This window comes from Neltuma alba, unplaced genomic scaffold (assembly GCF_004799145.2).
Source record: "Neltuma alba isolate B1F8T4 unplaced genomic scaffold, ASM479914v2 tig00012197_pilon, whole genome shotgun sequence".
NCBI lineage: Eukaryota > Viridiplantae > Streptophyta > Magnoliopsida > Fabales > Fabaceae > Neltuma > Neltuma alba.
In genome coordinates this window covers 362,120-389,158 of record NW_021636737.1, presented here as the reverse complement: position 1 = coordinate 389,158, position 27,039 = coordinate 362,120, and the positions used below count along the sequence as shown (strand labels likewise).

The following is a 27,039-nucleotide window of genomic DNA, read 5'->3' as shown; positions in this document are numbered from 1 at the left end:
CACCCTTATTGACGAGGAGTTAAAGAGAAAGTGTGAGCCTGGAAGGGCTCGGCAGGCCTCCCCATGTACGTATGGAAGAACGAAAAGCAAAGTTAAAAAAGCGTGGTGCGCTGCTGTGAGCCTGTCCCCACACACTGAATCATTTCCATCTACTCATTCTGTACAAAAGCCTCTCTCTTGGATCCTCCTTATCATCACTCTCGGGGGTTCACCGATATTCCCTTTTCCCTTCTTCTTTTTGACTACTCTCTCTCTCCCTCCCCCCTCCCCCTTTGGCTCTCGTCGCATATCTGTAACTCTATTAACCGTAAATTGTCACAACGCATCACTGTATAATCAAACCACTTCCATTTACAAGCCCATATTGTTTTTTACTCTTCACTTTTAGCACCTCATCAAAAGCAACCCTCATACATCACTACAATGATTAATGCCGACACCCGTGTCCCACCCCCACGTCTAATTTCCTGCCCCTTCTCTGTAAATAATAAAATCTTCTTACAGTACACATGTAGCCATTCAAATTAAAATTTAAAAATTACTACGACTGCCAAAATTTACGTACGTAGCTCGCAATCTAACAAACATCTGGTCCGAATCCCACAAACCCGTTGGCTCCGTCCACGGATATCTGAATTCCTTCTTGTTGAATGTTCCCTATAATGGACAGCCCCGAAGGAGAAGCTGCGAATGCGAAGCAGAACGTCCCTTCATCATCTACCGGTATCAAAAAATTACGGGCCGGCAGTGTCAGCATCGGTCCTCCCGAGAAGTAAAATGATACGGTTGGTACCCGAACCGTTACGAACCCGTTTAAGTCGTAGCATGTGTCGAATATGGATGCTGCCGATGACCGGGGCAGGTTTGTTGTTTGTGAGACGAAGGCATCCCGGAACGCATTATAAGCCGCCGTGGGAAACCTCGTCACGGCAGTGCCGGTGTCCATAACAACGCCTCCGTCGCCGAATTCACTCAGCCGGAATATGTCTTCGGAAATGGGCACCCGCTGGCCTCCGACTCCCAGACCCGAAAGCCCCACGTAGTAAAAACTCAGGGCCTGCGGGTTGCGGGTCAGGGGGACCCACGCGGCGCCAGCGGGCATGGCTTCGCGTCCGAACTCGAGCGACCCGGACGATCCAGAGCCCCGACTCACTAAACAGTAACTGAATGCACCCCCCGTTTGGCCACCCAGCTGGCCAACGAAGGACATGGTCCCACCTCCGAGACCCAATAGCCCGGCGGCTCCGACAAACATGCCTTGATTCTTGTGTCCGCAGCCGATGGCGACGTCGCGGATCAGGGTCCGACCGATGGTGAGAGTTTCAAGGGCGAGTGTCCCCTTGGTATAGGAGCCGTCCCCATAAGAAACCTCGTAACGGCACCTTCCCTCGCGGCAGCCGGCATTCTCGAGGCGGTCGCAGACGGAGGAGGTGCAGGGAACTCCGGAGAAGGAGGCGGAATCAGCGGGGTTGAAAACGGGGTCAGACTGACGGTAGCATTGGCTGCAAGGCTGACACTGGACCCATATAATATCACTTCCAGAATCGATGACCACGAGCTGACTCTTGGGAGGGCTGCCAACTCCAACGGTGACGAAGTACTCGCCGCTGCCCTGATCCATGCCGGAAACGACGTCGGAGCCGAATGCCTCAGAGCGGAAAGAGGGAGAAAGGCGGCGGACGAGTGAGGCGACCCTGGCGGAATCGCGCTGGATGCGGGCGTTGAATCGGGAGCGGTGATCGTGGGCATCGCGGGAGATGGTGTCTCGGTGGAGGAGGCTGAGCCTCCATCTGTCGGAGTGGGTGCGGTTGAGAGCGGAAGGGGAACGGGAAGGGGAAGGTCGGGTGGCGTCGACGAGAGACTGCTGAACGTGAAACTGTTGGAAGAGAGGGAAGGAGAGGTTGAGGGAGGCCGCGGCGAAGGCGAGGCAGTGAAGGAGGAGGAGGGAGCGAAGGGGAAGCAGCATCATTGTGGTGCGGAATTGAAGCGGAACCCCTGCGCGCAGAGAGTGGGTGCTATGGATGTGCCCATTTATTTGCCGGGGTTTTGTTTAATCTGCAGGGACAAAAATTATAAAATAAAATGGGGGGCAGAAAATGTACTTTATCATTAGCCTGAGATTATGTCGACTTGAATTTCAATAAATGTTTTTTTTTTATTTGGGGCGAGGGGTGTATTTGCAGAGACCCGTGACTGAGGAGGATATATGTTTTCTTTAGATTTCCATCTTTAAGAACGGGGTTAATTTTGGATGATGATGATGATTTTTTTTTTTTTAAGGCAGATGAGGAGGAAGGAGGGTGACGGAGTCAGGTACAGAGAAAAGGTGGAGGTCAAGGGGGGGTTGCATGAAATCAGGATTATGGTTTCCAGCAATATATTAATTAATTAATTATAAAATTGGACAAGAAGAGAGAGAGAGAGAGAGAGAGAGAGAGAGAGAGAGAGAGGTCACTCAATCACTCGCTGGGTCACACCATGTTGAAAGCTTAGCTATTCACATCTCCTCTTTTGATGCATCATCCGGCCTTTCACCACTCCCCCGTCTTTCTCATCCCATCCACTCCTCTCCCTTGCATCTTCACATTTTCACTCTCTTCTTTTCCTGCTCCTCAATTTCATTCTTATTTTCCATATCCTCAGCCAAAATCGACGCTCGCCGCTACAATCACAAGTCAACACGTTACTACTACTTTACATGTCCTTTTTAGTTTTAATTAATAATAACAGACATCTCCATTGAAAATACGTTATCAACGTTCGCTTACCCATTATCCTTCATTTTCCCTGCCCCTGCCCCTGTCCCTGCCCCGCTACTATAAATGTAAAATTCTCCAAATCTCTTCGTACCATTCGATATGCCACACCTTTCACCTCTCTTTTTCCTTTTTCTCGCTTGGAATATTCAGTAGCGTTAGCGAGAGTGCGCAAAAGTTAAAACGACGAGGTAAGGCCTCTTGTGCGGGACCCATGTTTTTATGTTTATTCCACCCCCCCTCTCCCCGCGCCAATTCCTCTTTCTCCCACTTAATTCACAACGCAACAATATTACTTGTACACTTTGGACGACAGCCTAATTATGTATGTCTCTCTGCGTATTACACGTTGTTCTAATTCAATTCATATTTGGCCAGCGAAATTAACAAATGAGCACGAGGCAATTCAACTTGGGTCGCCAGCAATATTATTTTTCACCCGAATTAACAACAATATCAGCTTGCTAAACAGAACATGTTCCTCGTATAATTTGCCTCTCTCATCTGTTTCTCAAGCTATTTTTCAGTAAAGATGCAGCTAACTATTCCCCCCCCCCCCAAAAGAAATGAAGCTCTTAAAGTTAACACGCTCCTTCTTCTCATCCCCATTAACAGATAAGTGCCAAACATGGCGGGTGGTGTAATGGTGTTGGTGCATATATGTCGTGGACAGTACAAATTTAAATTTTGCCATGAAATAAAGGCAAAGCTGTGCAATTATTAATTTGTTGGGCACGCACAGCGAAGCTTCGCTTTCATTTCATGAATAGTAATATACCGATCTATTGCGGAACCAAAATTTATCTCAAACTAGTTACACTGGTTTCTAATAATACAGATTCATACACAATAGTAGTATTAATGATTCTCTTCCTTTTGTGTCCTAATTGAGCAGAGGAAGGGGATGAACGTCATTAAGATATGAGCCAGCTTGGTGGGATCGTCTGTGACTTTGTAGAATGCAGACAAAAGACAAAGTGTCTTTCTCTTTAAGCCAACAAGTTGCTTGAGCAGTGTAAAGCTTCAAAAGTGGAACTTAATTATATATGTGTGTGTGTGTGTGTGTGTTTAGTTTGATGAGTTTGCAAAGGTACTATAATGTTATGGGCCTTAAATTTTATAATGTTAATTATTAAATCACCTAATAGCCTTTTCAGTGAGAAGCTTCAATTGGCTTTAACTCATAAAATACTTGTAACCCAGCATGCGCATGATATGTTTATGCGTGTAAATATATACATGTATATGGGTGGTTACTAATTAATTTATTAACATGTACTTACGTTGTAGCTTTTTTTAGTTCCCCATTAAAGTAATTGCGGTCAAAGTTTTTTTAAATGTAGTTTTTATCGCCTTGAAAGTTGAAGCCCTTTGGATATATATTTTTATATTTCCTGATTAAATGGCCTTCCTGCGTATATATTTCTCATGATTCCTTGCGGCCCCTTCACTAATATCTTGATCAAATATTTAGCCCTTTCTTGCTTCAAAACAATATACGGACACAGCAATGTATACCAAGGCTTGAATAATCATTGATTTGTTAACGGGTGAAAAAGAAAAAAAAAGGAGAGATGATGCAAAAGATAATAATACGAGAAGAATGGAACCAAAAGGTAACAAAGGGAGTTGGTTGAAGGAATTGAAGCGTGAAGGCAGAAAAAGGGGGAAACGACAAGGCAGGTATGACAAAGTCTCACAATAAGTTGCACATCTAATCATTTGAATATGTGCATGCTCCCTTATTTTTTCTAAAATATGCATATATGCATCAATATTAACTAATAATAATAATGGCACAAGATGGAAGTCATGCAGGTAGCTAGCTAGCTTTATGGTCATCAGTAACAGCACAAATGCACAATCATATAAATACATTGGTGTGGTAGTGGCAGTGTGCTTGTATACGCTAATTTATGTAAGAGTGCGTTTTCTGTTGTCCACGACATCAAATTCGTCAGTGCAATACTTGTGGGACAACTCCACCACCACGCCACAGCTACGTACATATGCATGTTATTTTATTTCACAAAACCTCACCTTCATTATATATGTATGGGAACACACGCGCACAACCTCAAAAGTGGGATGATTTTATTTAGCTTATTTCAAGTGATTTTGTACCGTAGAAGATAAACGTGTAAGGACAGTTTAATTTTATATAGGCTCTGCAAAGAGACTTGTTAAGCACGTTTCCGCTGATCTCAGGAAAATATGAAACCAAAAGAGAACCGGGTGGAGTTATGATATAAGCAAATTGGCACGCGAAGGTGAGAAGACCAAGAATATTATTCTAAGGCACTGAAAAATAATCCCTCAATGATTGAGTCATTATTAGCTCCTAAAAGTTTTGTTCTTGTATTTTAACGCAACCACCTTCCATTGCATTTGCATGCACCACTCTGCTGGGTTGATATGGGTTCCGTGTCATTCTGCGCCAGCTTGCGTGTTTGAGTGTGTGAGACTTGGATTACTTTTTCAAGAGTTCTCCCCCATTCTTCCCTGATATAAGTAGTACAAGCTCTTCAGTCTTGAGTCTACGAAGGCTTTACATTCAAAAATTTTAAAGGATCATTATGCATTACATAATATTTTACGCATGGTCCCCAACCCCGCCAATATTTATAAACTGTTGTGAATTTTTCATAGTTCATTACGTTAATGGATACGGCACCCAACATTTGGTATCCTTTCGGCCAAATATGTTACAATCTGCCACAAATCAAAATTTCTTGTACCAAAAGAAAATAAATTACAAGGGAAAAAAACAATCGTGTCAGTAGCAGAACCTGCGACCAATAATAAACCACAATTCCAGAATTAAACTGAGTACAGGCTTTTGGAGGGACCATCATGACAATAGTTATATGGACAGTCTTGTCCTCAGCTGATCGAAGAAAAAGAATACTGGATAGAACTTGCAAGATTTCCAACGAAAACATGACAAGTGATTTTTGGCTTTAGCTTCCAGATGACTGAATCTTCCCGAAAATTTTTCTCCATAGTTCGTATTTGAGGCCTCTTACTATCTGTTGGAGAATCTAATGTCTGACTCGTGTTCATTCGCTTTGTGCCAAGCCAGTAGAGCCTCATTTTTTGGCCTTGGCAAATCTGAGGCAACGGTACTTTTCACCACTGACTGTAATTTCAAGAGCCCCATCTTGATTATCCTGATTTGATGCAGTTCCCATTAAAACACTTTTTTCTTTCTCAAGATTTTCTCTCTCCATCTTCAGCCTAGCTTCTTGGCGAGAAATCTCTGCCTGCAACATAAATGATTACGCCATTCGGCAGCTATAATCTTAGATAAAACTAGGCACTGAATGATAGATGATAGAATGCAGCATGGTTCTGTTTCGAAGCAATAAGAAAGCATAACATAATAACATCATTGTACTCATTTGCCTTGCCTACAACAGGACTGGAGAATGACAAAGGAACAAGCATAAAGATCAAACCAACCCAAATATAAAAATAGATAATAGGGTTTTATAAAAGGACCAGAGGGAGTAGCATCTTAGCTTCCTGGATGGAATTCCTAGGGAAATCTAAGAATCCCAGCACATCCTAAGTATTAGGATTCAATTCCTCACTTTCTTTAAGATAAGTTCTACAAGGTCAATATGTTTATTTACTTTGATATTTTATTTTAGAGAATAATAATTATTGCCCCTAAATTGCCCTTATCCTGGTCGTGTGTTGCAATCAAAACCAAAATATATGGGTCACGCCTAGGTTTCTCCTCTCTTTCAACCCAATTTTCTTCTGTTTTATCAACTTCCTAGATCTAATTTCATCAGCAGACATCATTATAAGAGAACTTCAACAAAACGTCAAAAACCCTTCAGCATCTTAAGTTTTTCATAAAACCATCAACCCAAGAATGAAAATCCCGATTTTTCAGCAACAAAGCTCACAGCACGTGATTAACTCTTTTAAAATGTAAATACTGAGAACTAAAGCCAAGTTTCTGGCATGTAAAAAGTCATAGCAGTAATAACTCCTCAAAAGTTTGAAAACTGTTTTAACAACACCAAGCAGATCTAGCTACTTGAAGTGGGATCAAAGTCATCACAACTTTTATGATATTCCTTTCTGTCAATTAAAACAATAGAACTTATGAGAAGTGGGCACCTCCCGACGAGAAAGCTCAGCCTTCCATGCAGCTTCACGCTCAGCAACTTCACGCTCACGTTCCTTAATGTAACTTTGCATCTCTCTCTCCTTCATGATCCTGTCTTGTATATCAGCATCTAATGCTTCCTTCAACTCCTCCACAAACTTATCCACCACAGCTTTTATTCGAAGAGACATCCCCCTTCTCGCACTTCACTACACCTGAGACTACAGCCGAGATAAAATAATTTTCAAATTCTTGATTTAAGAGAAAGAACTAAAGTCAAGCAATGCATTCAGCTTCAATTTTTATGTTCACTATGACCAAAAAGAATGATCTGGGCACAACTTTACTGTCTAGATTTTTACATCTACTGTGTAACAGGAAAATAATAATCCATAAAATAGAAGCATTTGATTCCTGAAATATATTGTTGAATAAGCACAGCAAACCAAAATCAAAAGTTTGCTATCAAAATTAAATCCTCATGTTAAATATCTCTTTTATATTTTATTTTTTTCCTTCTTCACTGGCAACTGACCACAACTACTTAGTTCTTAAGTTGCTAGCTTTGTTGCTTAATCTGGGAACACCCTAGCCTGCTAAATTGTACTTCGACATGATACTCCTAATCGGAATTATGTTACATGTCATGAAAGAAAATTCTAAATCAATTAATCAAATCCACAAATACGCAATGGACATATTCAAACTACCTTGCATTTCAAATACACTCATTGAAATGAAAGATCAATCAGGAAAAAAATTTCTGCAAGATATACAACAAAAACATACCTTTTTCTGTAATACAAAGGCCTCTGCTTTCTTCTCCCTGCGCCGGTGATGCTCAAGAGAGTAGGCAGTTCAGTTCAACAAGAACCGCCCGGGAAGAAGCAAGTTACTGCTGTCCGCCCAATACTCAGTTCGTCTTCCTTTCCTTAGGAGCATAAGAAGAACGCTGCGGTGGGTTAGCTTGTCTCTAATTTCGTGAACATCGACGCGACATGTGAAACCGAGCTCAAATAAGGTTATGCCCCAAAATGAAAGCCTTCAGACATCCCATGAGACATACATAACCCTCCAAAAATGGAAAAGCATCGACATAATCCACCCAGATCCCAGACTCGTTAATGTCAATGCCCTAAATTGAAAACAGAAGGAAAAAGGGGCATGCAAAATAGTACCTCTCTTCGTTTGGATATCAAATTATCAATCTGCAGTGAGCCGGGAAAGGTTTTAGCTGCCCTCATGATCTTGCCCACAAACTTCGATTAACTAGAATCCAGAGGAGACCACGGAAGCGAAGGCTTCCAAAGGAAGACGGGAACTTGGATACGTGGTTGGAACGAAACGAATCGAATACGGGTCATAAATTTCTTCCGGTTCCTGATTCAGCAATTTGCACTTAGGTGGGCCCATCCCACTTGCTTTTCTTAATATTAAGATAAAAATGCTTAGTTAAATTTAGAGCCGGGAAAACGGGCCAAGCCCATCGGGCCGGCCCGTTTAGGCCCTGAAATTATGAGGGCCGGGCTTGATATTTTTCTCTTAAAATGAGAAACAAGCCATGGAGGGCTGGCCCTGGAGGGCCGAGGGCTTAAAAGGGCCGGCCCTGGAGGGCCGCGGGCCGGCCCTTTTAAGCCCTTTTATAATTTTTTTATTTTTTAAATTTTTTATATAATATTAATGTTATTAATTTTTTACATTGTTAATAATATTTCAAATATTTAGTTATTATTATCATTTTAAAATTAAATTTAGTTTTAGCCAATAATTTATCCAATTAAATTTTTAAAAAATCGGTTAATTTAGACTTTAATAATGATTTGATTTATATTATATGCGTTGATATTTTTAAACTATATATATATATTTGATAATAGAATATTTTTATACTTATATAACTTGTGATTCTATAATTTGAATTAGAAATTCATGAGTTTCAACAACAATGTTTCTCACATTAAAGTAAAATAATAGTTAGATTGCAAAATTCAAAAATAAAATTCTTATAAAGAAGAAAAACTTGATATTTTTGTTACGAAAGAAAAGCATACTTATGAAGAAAAGTAATTAATTATAGTGATGATGAAGTTTCAAAAGATTAATGATAGTGTTTATTTATTGCACAATTGCATTATAGATAAAACTTTTAGATATTGTTATCTTGTTAATGAATGTTTTAGATGTTCTTAGATGTTGATGAATATTTATATATGATGATATTTTATATTTGTGACTTAATTTTATTCATATTTATGTCTTTTATTAATAATTTCATTGGTTTATTTTTATAAAAAAATTTGATAAATATAAAAAAATAGTATTTTTCCTTAAACGGGCCAAAAACCCGCGGGCCGGCCCTGACCCTGTAGCTTAAGGGCCGGGCTTAGCAAATTGGGGTATTTTTAAAATTTCAGCCCTGAAGGGCCGGCTCTTTTAAACCCGCCAGCCCTGAAGGGCCGGCCCTGGAGGGCCGGGCCGGCCCTAATTCCCGGCTCTAGTTAAATTGTGCCAAAAAGATACTTTGTTAAAAATTTTAAGACGATGGCCAAAAATAAATAAAATAAAACACTTATAACAAGTATATTTTGTTTTCGTAATCTAATTATATATCCTTTCTCTGTTGGCAAAAAAAAAAATCCTTTACCTCATTTAGAAAAATTTAAATAATTAAATATCAAAACAAGAAAATCGATATGATCTAAGAGAGATGCTCACCAAATGTCAATGAAGATGGATAGATGAAGAAAGGCAGCGGGAAGTCTCGCCAGTTTTATATGACCCTGCTTCAACCAAAATGCTGTGGCTCAAAGCTAAATTTGACAACATGCCTCTTGCAGCTTCTTCACTTCTACATCCTCGCCTTCAAGGTACTTAATGGTAGGAAATCACACTTAGCAATTAAGTTTAATGAGGAGCTTCTCATCCACAGGTAAATTTCACAATGCACTCATACCCTGCTCCTTTGCCTATGGAAATGACGTCCACATATTCCCCAATGATCTACAGCAAGAAATATGGATAAATGCAAGTGGTAACATACCTATTCCTATACCTCAGTAGCCGAGGAAGACTGCCGCAGCGGTCTAGTTACCTCTTCTATTGCTCCGCTCTCTGACCGAATTCCTGTATAGATTGACTGAAGTTAGGGATCGCAAAAGGCCTGCAACTGCTTCACATGCTGACTAGAATTTGATCTGAGGAGTTGAACGGAAGAGTAAGAGGTGCCGTACTTGGAGTGACGAAGTGGGAGACGGAGAACATGAAGCCGAGGAGGGTTGCGAAGGAGAACGGAATGTCGCGAGTGCAAGAGAACTGATCGTGGGGTTTGGCAAAAACAGGATTTGAACGAACGGCTACGATTATAATATATTGGACGGTCGAGATAAAATTTTAAAAGCTAGATAATACTCCTCCGGTCCTTATTATAAGACCCAATTTGACTTTTTATTTGGTCCTAATTATAAGACTCAATCCATTTTGTCTCTTATATTTATGCATTTTTTTCCAAGATAATCCTTCTAATAATGATAGTTTTAGCCAATATACTTAATTAGCAAGGATATTTTAGAAATGACAACATTTATTTATTATAAATAACCAACTTAACTTACTTCCTTAATCTCCTCAAATAAGTCAATTTGGTCTTATAATTAGGACCGGAGGAGTATGTCTTTTTGTGGGGCCAAGCTTCTCTCCGCTTACATTACCCTCTGCTGCCCCTCCGCTGCCGATAAACGATTAAACAGTGATACGTTTGGAGTATTTTGTGAAACGCGAAAGGAATGATGTGGTGTGGCTCTAAGGCTCCGTTTGGGTGACACCCCAAACCATGGTTTGGAGACCCAAACCATGGTTTGGGTGATAAGTCACCCAAACACCCACTGGTTTTGGGCAAACCGTGGTTTTAGGTCAAAACCATGGTTTTGACTCCAAAACCATGGTTTTGAAAAAAGCATAAATTTTTTGCTTTTGGAGAAAAAGGGAGAGTGTGAGAGCCTATATGATATGTATCTTGTTATTTTTTTTATAAACATATTTTTTATAAACATATTTAATCTTATATTTTATAAATATATATACATATTATTATTTATTAATTATATTATCTTATGTATTATTAATTATGTTGGTAAAAATGTATTATTAACAATTTTATTCCTTCAAATTAAAATATATCATAAAATCTATTTTTTCTGTAATTATCATATTAACTTATGTCTTTTTTTTAGTAATTTGTATATATAAAAAGTGCTTCTGATAACAACTATCCAAACACTCTCACTTCTCAGAATCACTTTTTTACAAAATCTATTCTTCACAGAATCTATTCTCCTCAGAATCTATTCTCCAGAATCACTTTTTCAAACCACGGTTTGATTTCATCCAACACACCCTAAAAGGCAAATACTCAGTTAAGTAGTAAATCTTATTTAATAAAACGTTTTTAAAAATAAATTACTTTTAATTTAGAGATTTAATTTGATCATAAATATAATATCTCAATCTATTTTGTTTTTAATATTTATTTATTTTGTTTTCAAATAATCCTTATAATAATTGAACATATTAAGAAATTACTATCAAGAGATAATTCAGATTTACATAATTAATGATATATTTTAGAAAAGATAATATCTATTTATTATAAATAATTAACTTAGTAACTAATTTATTTAATATTCACAAATTAGTTATTTAGTTTTTATATTAAGGATTTAGTAGTTACTGAAATTCTCAATGAAAATATGAAATTAATAAATATAATTATCTTTTAATAAATCATAATATCTCATATTTTATTCACCTAACTTATCAATACCTTTCAACTTCTATTTTTTCTTTCGAAATTTTATGTTAACGTAATTTTTATAGTTTTGATAAATCTGATTTCATATGGGTACCAATTAATTTTGACTAATTTAATTAAAGATTATTTTATTATCATGGGAATTGCTTAGGATAAAATAAATAAATATTAAAAATAAAGTAAACTGAGATGTTATATCTAAAATCAAATTAAATCTTTAACTAGCTATTATATTAAGAATTGAAATTAATATATTTTTTAAAAAAATAGAAAAAATATAGATCAAATTTCTTATATCTATATGTCAAGTTTTACAATTTCATATGATTATACTACCTCCGGTCCTTAATATAAGACCCTGTTTGACTTTTATTTTGGTCCTAAATATAAGACCCTAATCTACTTTGTCTTTTATATTTATACATTTTTTCCAAAGTAGCCATTCTAACAATGATAGTTCTAGTCAATATACTTGATTAATAAGGATATTTTAGAAAAGACAATACTTATTTAGGACAAGTAACTAACTCAACTTACTTCCTTAATCTCTTCAAATTAGTTAACTGGCTCTTATAATTAGAACCGGAGGTAGTATATTTGTTTTTGTTTTATATAGATTTATAATTAAATGCTATTAAATCCTAATATTTTAAAAATAAGATGTATAACTATATGTGGTTAAAAAACTTGACATAATAAATATACAAAATTTGATCTAACTATTGTTAAAAATTATTTAATGGGATTCATTACTTAGTTTATATGGCTTTTTTTAGCAAAGAATTTTATTAGGTTAAACAGGAATATTTGTTTATTTACAAATAATTTTTTTAAGATGAAAATAGAATTTTGCTGATGGTATCCTCCCAAGATACATCTAACAATCACTGCATCAAAGACGAGATTGGCTTCCTCCTTTTCTTTAATTCGGGGCTTTGGACTTTAGAGCCACTGCACATCCCTTCCTCCGCGTTTCACAAGATATTCCAAACGCATTGCTGTTTATCGGCAGCGGAGGGTAATGGCAGAGGAGAGAAGCTGAGCCCGTTCAGATTCGGCCATTTTCGCCTTACCCTCAGAAGCTCTAAATCGTATCCGTCCCCACTCTTTGCAGCCGCCCGTCTCTCTTCTTTCCCCTGGTGTTTTGTCGTGCATCGCAGGTTCGTCTCTCTTCTTTGAATGGGTACATTTGAACCAGGGAAATTCATACAAGCGTACGGGTAAAATTGAAATTGATTGTCGCCTTCTTAGATTGCTGAAGATTACTTACTCAGTTACTCCTGCGTACTCTCCAAGACCCTAAGCTCTAGGTTCTGACTGATTGATCTCCTTGTCAAAATTGAGTTTGGTGCTCGCTGATAATAAGGGTTTTGAGATTGGCTTCATCAGGTATTTTCGCTAATACTCCCTCAAATAGTGTTTCCATATATATACATATATAGATATATCTTGCTTCTTTTGCCTTCTGCTTGAAAGGCTCTTATTGAGCTAGAAATTAGAAATTGGTAAAACTTTTGTTTGATTGTTGAATGGTAAATTGGCAAGTTTATTGCTTTCAGGGTGTTGTAGACCTTGATTTATGCTTACATGTTGTTTGGGCAGAGGCTTGAATTCTAGAGTACCATGATAGAGGTAATTAAGTGCACACGGAGTGTTTGATACTGCTTGAAAGAAAAAGAGAACCACAATTGAAATGTAGTTCTAGCCCTCATAATTGCAACCTCTGATTTTAATTTATGTGACATTCAACCTCCTATCTGAGCGTCTGGGATGTGTTCTCGTGGATTTATTAGAATTATTAGTTACAGATCAAGCTACTTGAATTAGATTCTGCGTGTTGAGGTTAGTTTGTAAATGTTGAATTAAGAACGATTTGAATGCAACAGTAATGCCTAGGTTGAATGATATGAAAGGCACCCAATATTTACTTATAATTGTTGAGTGTAACCTTTCTATTTGGAAATTATTATTCAATCCTGTTTATTTGAATAAGTGACTTTGAAATGAAAAATAGGAATTTCTTGATATGAGAAACATGACTTACAGAGTAAGGTTTGTCTTGTACTCTAGTGCGGGGTAACACTTCAATTTTCTGAGTGTGACAGCTTCATTTTGTTTTCGAACTACAGTGGAGAAGGAGCTGAGCAAAATGAGCAAGTATGGCTTAAACCTCAGGCATGCTCAAAAGAAGCAGCCAGTTAGGTCTCCCCTGGCCACTCCTTTTGGCTTTAGCAATGATGATGAGAATGATGTTGAGAAAGAAATTGCTCGACAGGCTAGCAAAAATAAGGCTCTCAAGGAAGTAAGTTGACCTTGCTGAATAGTAGTCTTCGGGATGTTTAATGTATTTTGATGCTTTGGTCAAATATCATATACATAGTATTGTTTGTTTAGTTAATTACATTATATCTTGGTTTCTTTTTGCATGTTCAAGATTGAGGAGCAGCAAAAGAAAGCATTGGAAGAAGATCCGACTGTATTTGATTATGATGGAGTTTATGACAAAATGAAACAAAAAATTGCACGTCCACTGGTTCAAGACCGTGAGGAAAGAAAGGTACAACTATGTCTTCATGTATTTGATAACTAGTAAGTTCTTCATTTTATGGATGTCAGAAATGATATGTTAAGATGGCCAATTTGATGTATAAAGTTATGACTAATAGTGTGAAATGGTATTTAGTTACACTCCACTAATCACTGTATTATCTTCATCACTTGGTGGAGAAGCACATAGGAGAATATCTGTAACTTTGCTAAGTTACTTTATGACTATAAAGTTTACCACACGCTCACAGTTTAAAATTTTAATATACTTTATCATGACAATATTTTACTTACCTGACCGATTTATTCATCACTATCTTTGACTGATTTATTTATCATGGCAATATAAGTACTTGACTTTCAAGAATGCCAATCTGTTTTTTTTCCTGCCAGCTTCAAGAATGCCAATCAAATATTAAATTCATGCATTGTAAAATCTATAGTAGCCTTACAAGGTGCATGTGTTCCAAATCCAACATTTTTTTATTAGACTAACTAATGAAGACCATTCAGACTGACTTTACAGTGGATTAGTTGACTTTTGTTTTATTTGGTTTGGCTGTAAACAAGATTTCTGGTTTTATTTCTATGGATGCTAAAGTAGCAAAATCTGCTCATTTTGGGTTGTATGCCAATTTCCAAATGATATTGAACAACCTGAAAGTTTTTGTGGTGCAGCCAAAATACATTCGAACTCTTATGCAAAAAGCAAAAGAGCGGGAGCAGTATCGTGATATTGTTTATGAGAGAAAGCTTGCTAAAGAGAGAAGCAAGGATGATCATCTCTATGCTGACAAAGACAAATTTGTCACGGAAGCTTACAGAAAGAAACTTGCTGAACGGGAGAAACAGATGGAGTTAGAACGCTTGCGTGAACTACAAGAGGAGAGAGACGATGTAAGTTGTTTGATTTTTAGCCTTGCATGTGGATGGATTAATTGTTATACATTTGTCAGCTGAATGATATTAGATTTTTAAGTGGCCTTTTTGTGTGCCGTGTTTGGATCGAGATAGTCCTGTGTTCAAGTGATCTGGGTGTGGGGACTATGAGAAAGATGCACCTATTTTCCTTCTATCGATGTAATTACAAAATATAATGGCAATTACTACAACTTATGAATTCCATTTTAGGAGCATATTAAAATTAGTTTGAGTGCTTTGTTAAGAAAAGATTCAGTTACCCATTAAGTTTTTTAATATTGAAATTTAGCAACACGGTATAAGTTTTCACATTAGTATGATGGGGTTTTGAAGACTTGGTTATTTTCTGGACTAATATTTAGCGAGCAATAGTTGATTGCATCGTTTGGTCCCAAAGTCAATGGAATAATTGATTCAACTTGGTCAAGCATTATGGATTTCTTTGTTATTTGTTTCAACACTATCATTCTGATTCAAAATTGCCAATAACATTTTGCCAGCCAAGGCAGGCAGTAGCATGTTGTTAGGTGGCGGGTGCTTTCTGTTTCATGTTTTCATCTCTTGATTTGAACATATGTGCTATTTTGAAGCGAAATTGAAATGCTTAGCTGTTAACTTTTTTACTGGCAATTTTTAATTATTGTAGGTTACAAAGAAGAAGGACTTTTTGCTTGATTTTTACTCAAACCTCGATAAAAATATAGCTTATGGTGCAAAAGATGCCAAGGGGAAGAAGCATGAGGATCAGGCTGAAGCAAGAATTCCAGAGACACGCCAGGCAATGACTGCAGATCCATTAAATCAACATCAAAATGATGAATCATTAGAAAGAGCACAACAATCGCTGAATAACTCATCTTCTGGACAAGAGAATAATGGCGAAGGGGGAACTTCTAATCCTTCTGACAGAAGTATCGACCCCTTGAGTATGAAGCCAAGTCACGAGGCTTCTCTTGAAGGAGGAGCTCCTGCAAACCAGTCATCATCAACTTCTGAACCAAAGCCTGATCATCATAAGAGAACTCACGATGCTCTTGCTGCAGCGAAAGAACGCTTTTTGGCACGGAAAAGAGCAAAAGAACAGTGAAATTCTTTGGGCTTGTGCTTTGTTTATGGCATCTGGTGCTCTGTCCATGTGGTCGGTTGTCCAAATATCATTTCTATCACATATCCGTGATATTATATCTGATATCTAGTCATGGATTGAATAGATAGCAGTTTCTGGTATCTATAAATTCTGTCACATAGTAATCTGTTTTTTTCCTTCCATCTTGAGTTATCTGTTGAAATGGATGGATCAATTTTATAAGAGCTAACAATGTATCTTCACTTAACTTGTTTCATCTTTTTTTTTTTGTAAAAAAAATTAGGTTATCGACGTGATATCAGATAGAACTTACTTATAACCAAGTGATAGGAAATTAGTCTTTCTTGTTTAATTCTCTTCTTGGATCTTGCTCGGATCATCCATAATAAAGTGACGAAATGGATTACAACCAGGCGCCATATCGAAGGATTGGTTTCTAAAAAGTCTTTTGCTTATATTTAAAGAACGAGTCACAAAAATGTTGCACTTATAGTAGTATGCTTATATCCGAATTCTCTAATATCGGAAACCCATTTATCTGTATAAATATAAAAATCAATTTCAACCAACATGTGGATCTAGGAATTCCTTTACACAGTGAAATAAAATTACAAACCTCTCGAAGCTTTTTGAGAGCCTACAACAATGAGTTATGTACCCCCAGTGATATGTATTTTACAAAGGTAAAATTAAGAGATAAAGTTTTGAACTGATTTGTTGTGGCCTCTAAACACAAACTGCGAAATTCATCAACAACTCTTCTAAAGATTACAAATGACAGGAAACAAATACGATAACATAATTTGAATTTTGAAATTTTTTATTGCTTTGGGCAATTAATTTTCAGGTTATTTCTTTTGGGTTATGGATATTTTAATAAATGCAAGGACGCTGATGATGCAGAAAAAAAATTCAGTAACATTTTGTAAATGAAAAAACTAAACGTCAGTGTAAATAATTGATTGTTGATTCAAATCTAAAATCATTAACTAATATTGATTGACCCCATTATTTGAGTTAATGTATTAAATTTGAATGTAATAAATCATAAGGTGAGATGGGAAATGTGAGCCCCGTAATTTATCGGATGACATGCAATTGCAGGATTGGAGAGTAACGGGACGCTTTTATTGCATCGTTATTTATTTTCTTTTTCAGTTATATATGTCAGACCCAACTACATCGTTACATTTCATGTAGTCGGGTCTGGTCAATACAAACTAAATGCTGTTGGGTGTGCCATATATAATTAAATTGCTTTGTATGTGGATTTTATATACCGATCAATTAAATAATGGTTCTGTTAATTACTTTCCGTTGGCGGCTACGAGATCCTGATATTTATTGGTCAGACAAGGAATTTAATAACGCGATGTTCATATTGCATCATTATTTCTTTGTTTCTTTTCAATTATATACGGCAGGCTCACCTACTTTTCAAGGCGGACAGTAGCTACATGGATGCAGGGAATTGCACAACACTCTGCGTTGTAATGGATATAACTAACTGCTTTCCTGTTCCAATTATTGGGGCGGCTGTTGTCTAATTTAATTATATCTGAACTCAGCGGGAATTTGTTGCATATGAAGGTGGCCACGAGATAACTTTTATTGGTCAAACATTGAATTTTCCCCAGTAAAAAAGAGACTTGGCCACGGAGCTTCGGCTTTGAATATGAAGTGGGCAATGACATCATAGTTCCTTTCTGCTACCTCTCTACAACTATATATATGTCCGGTAGAGAACGTTGCTTGGACATCTGAGATCAGAACATTTTGAGGATAAGAGCAATGGCAGAAACTAAGGTTGTAGAGAAAGTAAGGAACAAGCAGGTGAAAGCCAAGGATTACATAACCGGTAATCCTAAAGAAACAGACATGTACATGAGCAGTTCCACCATCAGCCTGCAACTTCCTCCAGAGGCTTCCAATGCGGTGCTTGTCAAGAATCTCTACCTTTCTTGTGATCCCTACATGCGAGGCAATAAGAAACCTCAAAAAGATCGCCTCTTTGACACCTTCGTTCCTGATTCTGTATGCCCTTTCCGTTTCCCTTCTTCCTTTCGCTTTCAATTTCAGCAAAATTTTGTTCTCTGCTTCTGCTTTACTCTCTTGTCATTTATTCATGTATGATACCATTAACCGAAATTTCAGAGATTAGGATGGGTTTTAACTGATATACTCCTCCAATCCTAAATATAAGAACCTTATATAATGTATATATTATATAAGGTTCTTATATTTAGGACCGAACGAGTATAAGTGGTGAGTGAAATCTGAAAAAGTTTCTTTTGAATATCATCTAATTTGTATGGGCTGGATTGTTATTTCAGGTAATAGTTGGCTATGGAGTTTTCAAAGTATTGGAATCCAAACACCCTGACTACAAAACTGGTGACTTGCTCTGGGGAGTCACCAAATGGGAAGAGTATAGTATCCTCACCAACACTCCATCTTTCTTCAAAATTGAGCACACAGATGTCCCATTATCCTATTACACAGGACTTCTAGGTAAAAATCATCACTTGCAAATTGCCCTAAAGCAATATGCATATACTTCAGATCTTTTTTTTTTGGCCTGAATATACTTCAGATCTTAATGTGTTGTAATTGTTCCCATTAGAATATGATTCCATTTTGCGACACGCAGGTATGCCTGGAATGAGTGCTTACGTGGGATTTTATGAAATTGGTGCCCCAAAGAAAGGAGAATATGTGTTCATATCCTCAGCATTTGGAGCAATTGGTCAACTAGTCGGCCAATTGGCAAAATTGATGGGCTGCTATGTTGTTGGAAGTGCAGGAAGTAAAGAGAAGGTAGGTATACTCTTGACTTTGCAGAAAATATTACACACGGACCTTTTATTTTCAGAAAGAACCCGCCAATTAACTCTTTTTTTCCCACTGCAAAGGTTGAAATCTTAAAGAACAAGTTTGGATTTGATGGAGCTTTCAATTACAAGGAAGAGCATGACTTGGATGAAGCTTTGAAAAGGTCAGTGCAAGAAATTCATTTGGCATACATATAAATGAAAATCTTCTGTTGCTCTCCTGCCCTTAGCAGTAACTCTTGAACAAAGTCCCTTCTGTTGCATTATTCTCCAATCAACACATACCCCAGAACACTGCAAACTTCTTGGATTCAAATAAGTTAAAAAATTATTGTTTACATGTGGCTTCGATTCAAATAGGTATTTCCCTGAAGGGATTGACATATACTTTGAGAATGTTGGCGGTGAGATGCTGGACGCGGCACTTGTGAACATGAGAAGGAGAGGAAGAATAGTAGTGGCAGGAATGATATCCCAATATGATCTTCCAGAGCCTCAACCCATCAAGAATTTGCTGTCTATTGTATACAAGCAAGTCCGAATTGAAGCTTTCACAGTGTTTGATTATTATCACTTGTATCCCAAGTTCTTGGAGACGATGTTGCCATATATTAGAGAGGGCAAGGTGTCCTATGTGGAGGCCTTTGCTGAAGGGCTTGAGAATGGCCCTGCAGCTTTGGAAGCAATTTTCACGGGCCGTAATCCTGGCAAGCAAGTTGTTGCACTTGCTCATGAATGATTTGATTTATTGTAATCATTTGAATCTCTGGGTTGCCTTTTTCAGCTTGAATAAATGTCACTGCATATTTGAAAAAGTGACCTATCTATGCTCGTTCTGTTAGACTGTAAACACTGGTCCCAAAAATAGGGGTTAAGAAGCATTACTATATAAATTTCAGTGCAATATCATGACCATGAACCTTCTCATTAGAAAATTTAATTATTAAAAAGGTTATACCACGAAAAGGTTAACTTTACTAGAGATTGCATAAAATAAATTGCCTTAACCAAAAACGAAGATAGTCACTTAAACCATATCCTATTCAGTAACTAAGGGTGAGAGAAAAAGAGAGAGAATCCATGTTAAATTGTGATCCTACATAAAAAGATCAAGCATAGAACATTTCTTCAGGAAAAGAATTACCCAGTACTAATTGTTACATATCAAAACTCAAGCCATGTCATCTAATTAGATAAAATACATTGTAGGTATTCCAAAAGTCAGAAGAAAACATGCCACATAACTTGCAAATAAAGCGCCTTTAGATAAACCATTCCCTCCATTCTCCACAAAAGGTGCATAAGCTTGAATTATGAGCCCCAACTCTAAACCCTAAATCCCAAAAGTTAAACCACAAACCCTAAATCCTTGCTCAAAATGAAATATATACAGTAAAGTATTTTACGACTTCTTCAAGTGTTTATTGTTTTGGGGTCTAGCGTTTTATGTTGAGGGTTTTGCGGTATAGAATTTTATAGTTTGGGGTTTTTGTGTGTAAGGTTTAGAGTTAAGGTTTGGTGTTTTGGGTCTTAATGTTTAGGGTTTGGGGATTTTAGTTTTTGAGTTTAGGGTTTTTGAATTGTGGATTTTGAAATCTAAGGTTTAGGGTTTAGAGTTTTGGGAGTTTAAGGTTTAGGTTTAATGTTTAGTGTTTTATGGGTTTGGGGTTTCAATTTTAGTGTTTTGGATTCAAGGGCTTCGAGTTTAGGGCTTATACTTTGGTTTTGGCATTTTGGGGGTTAGAGGATTAGGGTTTTTTTTTTTTTTTTTTTTAAAGGGTTTCTTGGTTTAGAGTTTGGGATTTTAAGAGTTTAGGATTATTAGCCTTTAGTGTTTTTGGCTTGAGAGTTTGAGGCTTATGGTTTTAGACTTTAGGTTTTAGGGTTTAAAGTGTTGGTTTTTAGAATCATGGTATAAGGTCTAGTTTAAAAGTTTGGGGTTTAAGGTTTATGATTGGGTTTTTGAAATTTTGGTTTTGAGACTTTGAGTCTAGGTTTAGAGTTTTGGGGTTTATGGCTTTAACTTGTAATTAAAGTATGGAGTAGAGGAAATCCAAAACTAAAAGCCCAAAACCCTATAACCCAAACACAAACACTAAACCCCTATATCTTAAACCTTGAATTTCTATAACCCGAAATCCTATTATCCTAAACTCTAAACCATTAAGGCTTAAAAATTTTAAACCCTAAACTCTAAATTATATATCCCAAAACAGGACTTCCTAAACCACTAAACCCTTAAATTCAAAAACCCAAAATCTCCAAACCTAAGGCCCCCACCCCTTAAACCTTAAACCATAAATACAATACCCTAAACTCCTAGTACTTTTAAGCCCTAAAATCCTAAATTCTAACATAAAACCCTAAATCCTACACAACAAAACCGAAAACCTTGAACAAAAACCCTAAATGCAATAAACCAAAACCCAAAATCCCAAAACATGAACCTCAAAATCTCAAATCCAAAACCCCAAATACAAAGCCCTAAAAGATTAAACCTTAAACCCAAAAATCCTAAAATAATAAAAACCTAAACTATCCCTAAACACCAAAATTCTAAACCCCAAAACCCTAGTAACTCTAATCCTTAAAACTCAAAACCCTTGACCTAAAACATAGAACCCTAAACCAGTGTGCCCCTAAAGCCATTAATATTTATAAAAAAAAAAATCCTAAACCCCTACACCTAAGAACCTTGGACTCGAAACCATAAACCAAAAAACCCTATACCTTACGCATAAAACCCAAAAACTCCAAATCTTAAACACTTAAAACCCTAAATTCATAGAACTCTAAAGCCCTAAAACCTTCAACCTTAAACCTCAAATTGTTACACATAAAACCCTAAACCCCCAAATCCTCAATCCTAGACACTAAACCTTCAAGCCTAGACAACAAAACCAAAAACTGAAAGCCCGATATCTTAAACCCTAAAACCACAACCCCAAACACCAAAAGTTTAAAACCATAATGCACTAAACACTAAAACCCAAAAACCCTAAACATTAAACCTCAAAACCCTTAGCCCTTAAAACCAAGAACCTCAGAACCCCAAAACCTCAACCCAAATCAAACGAACAAAATTACTAAGAATACTCAAACTAAACACAACCCGAAGTAGACCTTTTTAACTCCTTCAAATCAATGCCAAAGCGCCCCCCCCCCCCCAAATATTACCTTGAGAATGGCTCTGCAACTTTAGAAACAATTTTCATTGGTTGTAATCCTTAAAAACATGTTATTGTCCTTGCTCATGAATGATTTAATTTATTATAATCATATGAATCTTTAGGTTTCCTTTTTCAACTTGAATAAATATCACTGTCAATATCTGAAAAGAAAACCTATCTACGCTTGTTTTGGTAACATTAGTTTAAAAAATTAAGGGAATAAGATTTCATTTTGAGCAGTATCATGGCTATTAACCTTTTCATCAGAAAATTTAATTATTAAAAGAGATAAGGTGCTTAAATATTCCGGAAGTATCAACAAAGGAGCATTCAACATCTCCAAGTTTTTTTTTTGCTCTTATATGCCTCAAATATTTTATTTTGTAGCTTTTCTATCCTAAATTGTTATCTGCTGTTAAGTTTAACCGCTAAAGACATTAGTCAAACTACATAATTTAACATTCAAACTTAATAGCGAATAACGACTAGGATATTTTTGCTACAAAAATAAACTTTCAAGGCATATAAGAACCAAAAAATTCCAAGTGTTGGGTGCTCATTTGTGGATACTTCTAGCATATTTAAGCACCTTCTCTCTTATTAAAAAGATTATACCACAAAGGTTAGTGTAACTGTAATTGAGATTGCAAAAAATAGCCTATTTCGTATTATAAAGAGTTTATAAGCAAAATAACTTCAAGGAGTTTTGCCACAAATGAAGACAGTCGTTGGATCCTGTAACTAGGAGAGTGTGTGTGTGTGTGTGACACAGAGAGAGAGAGAGAGAGAGAGAGAGAGAGAGAGAGAGAGAGAGAGAGAGAGGGAGAGAGGGATAATTCATGTTAAGCCAATGTGATCCCCCGTGAGAAGATCAGGCACAGGACATTTATTCATGAAAACATTTATTCAATACTTATTGTTACATATAAGAACCTACGCGCTCATAAGGAATATTACATTACAATCCAATTAGATAAAATACACCGCAGAAATCTCCAGAAGTCAAAAGAAAACATGCTTCATAACTTGCTCATAAATCACCTGCAGATGCTCTATTTCCTTCATTCTCCACATAAGACGCATAAGCCTTAATTATTGACTCATACATTGTAATTCCCTTTAAGTACACTTCCTGGTTCAAAAACTGCAAAACAGGGGAGGAATTCAAACATAAAATTCAGTAACAGAAAATCCAGAGAGGGTTGCTTACAAGAATAAGAAAGATCTCAGTTACAACCCAAATAAAAGAGAAAAAAAACAAATTAGTAAGATTACTAAGAACAAACATGACCCGGGGTAGAAAGCAATAACATACTTTAACGCAATGATAAATGACACTTGCAGTTTAAAGATTAGCAAGGAGCAAATAACCCCTTCTACTTTAGAAGAAGGGAGAAGAATGTAAGAAGAGATTATAGAACTAAGGATTTTGCGGAACTTGATTCAAACACACTGCTCCTCGAGGAAATTTCTTTGAGGTTTGTGATTTCAGGCAATTGCGTCGATGGTAACATTTGACATGAAACGTGTCTTTTTAGCAAATACTCAATGCTTGAGCAGGTTTCTCCGCCAAAATGAAAACAACAGGAAGTTGTTTAGCAAAACATCAAAGTTGAGGTGGGTTAGCTGCAGTCTGGTCACTATGTCTATTCCATAACTGAAAATCCTCATGGGAATCAGAGTCGTTCGGGACACAGTGCTCTGCATCACCCAGAAAGCTCTTTTAATATAGCCTTATATTATCTAGGATTTCATCTGGGAACTAGTTCATATATAGAGTCAATTAGAAGATGATATTAGACTATTTCATGTACATGTATAAGCAAGCAAATGATTGAAGACGGACAATATGAGATCAGAGTCACCTCATTGTGGTCATGAAGCAGAATAGGGGTGTTTGCCATGGGTGAGAATCCAAATGCAGGCAATCCCAGTCGTCGAAAGTAGCGAGAATCGGTTGAGGCAGGAAAGATCCCAGGTTCATGAAGTTTTCCACCGGCCCTTTGGATGGCATCTTGAAGCAGGCCCCACCAGGGATTGGAATTGTCAGTCTTTGTGATAAATGGGTTCCCAAACTCATCATGAACTGGTGCTTTCGCCAAGAACTGCTCAAGGTAAAATGTAATTAGACAGCCTAGCAATGGTACTATTTCTACCTAACAAAGTAACAAGACAAGGAATACAGATAGTGGGGATCGAAACCCAAAAACCCAAAGTTCAGTCCATATAACCAATCATTAAACCATAATAAAAGAGCATGTAGAGTTGTGCAAGTCATTACATTTAATTAAAAGTAAAATTGAAAAGAAGCCAAAAGAAAGTACGTAAAACTAACTACTTTCTTGGTATTTGCGAATCTCAAAAATGGGAACGATGAAAAGGAAATGGAGCGAGTACAAAATAAAATGGCGTCAAGAAACGAACTGTACATGTGCTCACAACCCCATAATGATATTTTAAACAAACGAACATGAACAAAAATTTAAAGCATTCGAGATTCGCTGACCAGAACTAAATTGGCCTGAAAGGACATCAACAAGCCTCCTAATCAAGTCTTCAAATGGACGGGTCATAACCAAGCTGTGCGCTAATATTTTATACAATAATCATAAGTTCTTAATAATCGAAATTAGGTCATTAGAATTATATCTCCTAACTTTGCATTTGCAAGAAAGAGACAAGCAAAGCAATTGTCCGTTTATTGAATGTATTTTCAATGACGAATAAAGTTTAAACATTTGAGCACAAACTAAGTTAATTACCCGGAATGTCATATTCCGCGAAGCAGGTGCCCATTCGTCAGCAATCCGTCTCTCCAATGATTCCAGATCAGCAGTTGGTGGCACCCTAATATCGAACCCAACTTCTGCCTCTGATGGTTGCAAGTTCATGACAAAACCCTGACAAAAACGGAAAATCATGCAACGGATTAAAAAAAAAATCAACCCTTGGGCTCACAGAAACTAAAATTAGTGTTTAAAGCCGAAGTCAGAGTATGCACTTGTCCCACTAACCCTTTGCATTGGAGTATGCACGTGTCCAAAGTTCCAAGTTTCTAGTGACTAGCAAGCGTATCCTTTTACACTTTGGTAGGAGGTGCCACCAAATTAATAATGTACTTGTATGCTAGATTAATCCATAACATAAGAAGAAGAGGCACTGTAGCGTTTAAAATTGGCAAAGTCCGGTAACATCATTTACCAGGGGGCCCAATAATCATTTGCTATAATGGTCGGCCGGGGATATATTATTATACGTTTGCGCAATAATGATAATGTATATTCAATATGCATACGTAGAACGACATGTCCATCATTCACATGTATACATGCTCTAAATCCCAATTGACTTACTTACAGTTGGAGATGGTGTTCCAGCCTTTGAATAGGCCATATTAACAGAAATAACCTCGCCTTCGGCCATCAAACCCGCCTTGATCATATCAAACTGCGAAGCACGAAACCTTCTTATACTTTCCAAGCTCTTCATCATATTCTCGGCGGCAGAGTTATCATAAAGCCTTGACCCATGCCCTGGTTGTCCAATAGCCTTTATTACCAGCCACCGCGCGCTCCTCTCAGCATAGAATATCCTGTAATTCTCGTCCGCGGAAGCCATTCCTATAAAGACCATCAGTTTTTGAGAAGGAAACACAAGAGACCTCATTCAGTAAAAGTCAACGACTTATGCTAGATTCAGTCCAAAAAACAACAATAAGATTCCATTGCTAATCACCTTCATCAAGCACTACGCCGATATTCAAACTCTTGAAAACCTCAGATTCAACAAACTTGGCTGCACCATCCTGCCCACCAATCTCCTCATCAGGAGAAAACGCCAAGTAGATAGATCGAAGAGGCTGAAACCCAGAAGCCTTCAAGCGGCGAACAGCTTCAAGGTACTGCATCCCAACGCACTTCATATCCTGAGAGCCTCGGGCGTATATATTGCCGTTGTCGTCGATATGAGCGCTGAAGGGGTCGTACTTCCATTTGTCAATCTCAGAGGGAACAACGTCGGTGTGGGAGTAGAGAAGAATGGAGGGAAGATGAGGGTTAGTGCCAGGCCATTTTATCAACACAAAGGGCTTCCCTCGGACGAATTCGATGGCCTGAGATTGGAGGGAGATGGATTTGGCTTGGGAGACGAGGAAATCAGAGGCTTGGTAGTAGTTTGGGGTGGGCTGGGAAGTGTTGATTTGAAGGTAGTGCTGGAATCTAGATATGGTTTCGGCGGCCGAGGATGACAAGGATGATGAGTGTGAAGCTTGGACGGACGGCCAAGCCACGAGGATAAGCAGAGAGAGATGAAAACTAACGGTGTTGGGGACGTGGAACTCCATGACTACGCACTACTTTCCCAGAAAAAGGCGCCGCATTCAAGCAGTTATAAAGAGACGCGGCTATTGGGTGGAAAGTGTGGGGCCGTCATAAAATTAAATGTACAAATGTAAAAATAAAGGGAAAAGATTTAATTTAATAATAAAGGAACACACGATGGGTTCCGAGCATAAATAAAACCAAGCAGGGGTTTAGTGCCCATATGCATTGCGCACGCATCCCAATACTAAATCTTCTAGATCAAACTTTCGAGGAAAAAAATTATTATTCGGAAGATTCGCTGTCAAATTTAAAATTATAAAGAATGTAATTTATTTGATTGTATTCAAATTTTTTTCCTGATTTTTACGTTTGTATGTTTTATTTTATAAAATAAAATGCATTATTGCCCCTGCTGGCAAAAAAAACAGCTCTGCCACTGCGTGGGCGCAATATGATTCTTATTATTGTTTAATGC

General features: G+C 37.3%; 5 protein-coding genes across 9 annotated transcripts; 2 read left to right on the top strand and 3 right to left on the bottom strand.

Annotated features, from left to right (window-relative positions):
• Positions 1-312: 312 nt before the first annotated feature.
• Positions 313-2,037, bottom strand: LOC114724710 (protein ASPARTIC PROTEASE IN GUARD CELL 2-like). Its single transcript, XM_028911125.1, has one exon. It carries the CDS (start codon positions 1,967-1,969, stop codon positions 578-580), a length of 1,392 nt encoding a protein of 463 aa, XP_028766958.1. The 5' UTR covers positions 1,970-2,037; the 3' UTR covers positions 313-577.
• Positions 2,038-5,356: 3,319 nt separating this feature from the next.
• LOC114724715 (uncharacterized) lies at positions 5,357-10,159 on the bottom strand. Of its 2 annotated transcripts, XM_028911134.1 has the most exons (5): positions 9,920-10,159; positions 9,595-9,749; positions 7,669-7,831; positions 6,891-7,100; positions 5,357-6,019 (listed from the first exon to the last, which is right to left on the bottom strand). In XM_028911134.1, the coding sequence occupies exons 4-5, from the start codon at positions 7,068-7,070 to the stop codon at positions 5,846-5,848; spliced, it is 354 nt and encodes a 117-aa protein (XP_028766967.1). In that variant the 5' UTR covers positions 7,071-7,100; positions 7,669-7,831; positions 9,595-9,749; positions 9,920-10,159; the 3' UTR covers positions 5,357-5,845. The 2 variants fall into 2 exon arrangements, with proteins under 2 accessions (XP_028766967.1, XP_028766968.1); XM_028911135.1 differs by lacking the exon at positions 9,920-10,159 and having other exon boundaries at positions 7,669-7,810; positions 9,595-9,818.
• Positions 10,160-12,640: 2,481 nt separating this feature from the next.
• Positions 12,641-16,485, top strand: LOC114724714 (nuclear speckle splicing regulatory protein 1). 4 transcript variants are annotated; one of them, XM_028911132.1, is made up of 6 exons: positions 12,641-12,846; positions 12,948-13,075; positions 13,816-13,988; positions 14,121-14,243; positions 14,912-15,130; positions 15,801-16,485. In XM_028911132.1, the coding sequence occupies exons 3-6, from the start codon at positions 13,836-13,838 to the stop codon at positions 16,239-16,241; spliced, it is 936 nt and encodes a 311-aa protein (XP_028766965.1). In that variant the 5' UTR covers positions 12,641-12,846; positions 12,948-13,075; positions 13,816-13,835; the 3' UTR covers positions 16,242-16,485. The 4 variants fall into 4 exon arrangements, with proteins under 4 accessions (XP_028766965.1, XP_028766963.1, XP_028766964.1 ...); XM_028911130.1 differs by having other exon boundaries at positions 12,938-13,075; XM_028911131.1 differs by lacking the exon at positions 12,641-12,846 and having other exon boundaries at positions 12,875-13,075.
• A 1,454-nt stretch (positions 16,486-17,939) lies between these two features.
• LOC114724713 (2-alkenal reductase (NADP(+)-dependent)-like) lies at positions 17,940-19,887 on the top strand. The gene is made up of 5 exons (XM_028911129.1): positions 17,940-18,275; positions 18,575-18,752; positions 18,892-19,058; positions 19,154-19,236; positions 19,433-19,887. Exons 1-5 carry the CDS (start codon positions 18,033-18,035, stop codon positions 19,809-19,811), a joined length of 1,050 nt encoding a protein of 349 aa, XP_028766962.1. The 5' UTR covers positions 17,940-18,032; the 3' UTR covers positions 19,812-19,887.
• Positions 19,888-23,098: 3,211 nt separating this feature from the next.
• Positions 23,099-26,645, bottom strand: LOC114724712 (aminoacylase-1-like). Its single transcript, XM_028911128.1, has 5 exons — positions 25,978-26,645; positions 25,600-25,862; positions 25,005-25,142; positions 24,108-24,347; positions 23,099-23,386 (listed from the first exon to the last, which is right to left on the bottom strand). Exons 1-5 carry the CDS (start codon positions 26,582-26,584, stop codon positions 23,273-23,275), a joined length of 1,362 nt encoding a protein of 453 aa, XP_028766961.1. The 5' UTR covers positions 26,585-26,645; the 3' UTR covers positions 23,099-23,272.
• Between the last annotated feature and the right edge of the window lie 394 nt (positions 26,646-27,039).

Bases quoted from the DNA above. Each gene is read 5' to 3' on its own strand.
- LOC114724710 (XM_028911125.1), bottom strand. From the start codon at position 1,969: ATGATGCTGCTTCCCCTTCGCTCCCTCCTCCTCCTTCACTGCCTCGCC.
- LOC114724715 (XM_028911134.1), bottom strand. From the start codon at position 7,070: ATGTCTCTTCGAATAAAAGCTGTGGTGGATAAGTTTGTGGAGGAGTTG. The intron at 6,020-6,890 runs GTGCCCACTTCT...TTTATGTTGCAG, and splicing joins CTGAGCTTTCTCGTCGGGAG to GCAGAGATTTCTCGCCAAGA.
- LOC114724714 (XM_028911132.1), top strand. From the start codon at position 13,836: ATGAGCAAGTATGGCTTAAACCTCAGGCATGCTCAAAAGAAGCAGCCA. The intron at 14,244-14,911 runs GTACAACTATGT...TTTGTGGTGCAG, and splicing joins AAGACCGTGAGGAAAGAAAG to CCAAAATACATTCGAACTCT. The intron at 15,131-15,800 runs GTAAGTTGTTTG...TAATTATTGTAG, and splicing joins TACAAGAGGAGAGAGACGAT to GTTACAAAGAAGAAGGACTT.
- LOC114724713 (XM_028911129.1), top strand. From the start codon at position 18,033: ATGGCAGAAACTAAGGTTGTAGAGAAAGTAAGGAACAAGCAGGTGAAA. The intron at 18,753-18,891 runs GTAAAAATCATC...TGCGACACGCAG, and splicing joins CTATTACACAGGACTTCTAG to GTATGCCTGGAATGAGTGCT. The intron at 19,237-19,432 runs GTCAGTGCAAGA...CGATTCAAATAG, and splicing joins TTGGATGAAGCTTTGAAAAG to GTATTTCCCTGAAGGGATTG.
- LOC114724712 (XM_028911128.1), bottom strand. From the start codon at position 26,584: ATGGAGTTCCACGTCCCCAACACCGTTAGTTTTCATCTCTCTCTGCTT. The intron at 25,863-25,977 runs GTGATTAGCAAT...TGGTCTTTATAG, and splicing joins CGGCGTAGTGCTTGATGAAG to GAATGGCTTCCGCGGACGAG. The intron at 23,387-24,107 runs GTGACTCTGATC...CCTGTTTTGCAG, and splicing joins TGCTTCATGACCACAATGAG to TTTTTGAACCAGGAAGTGTA.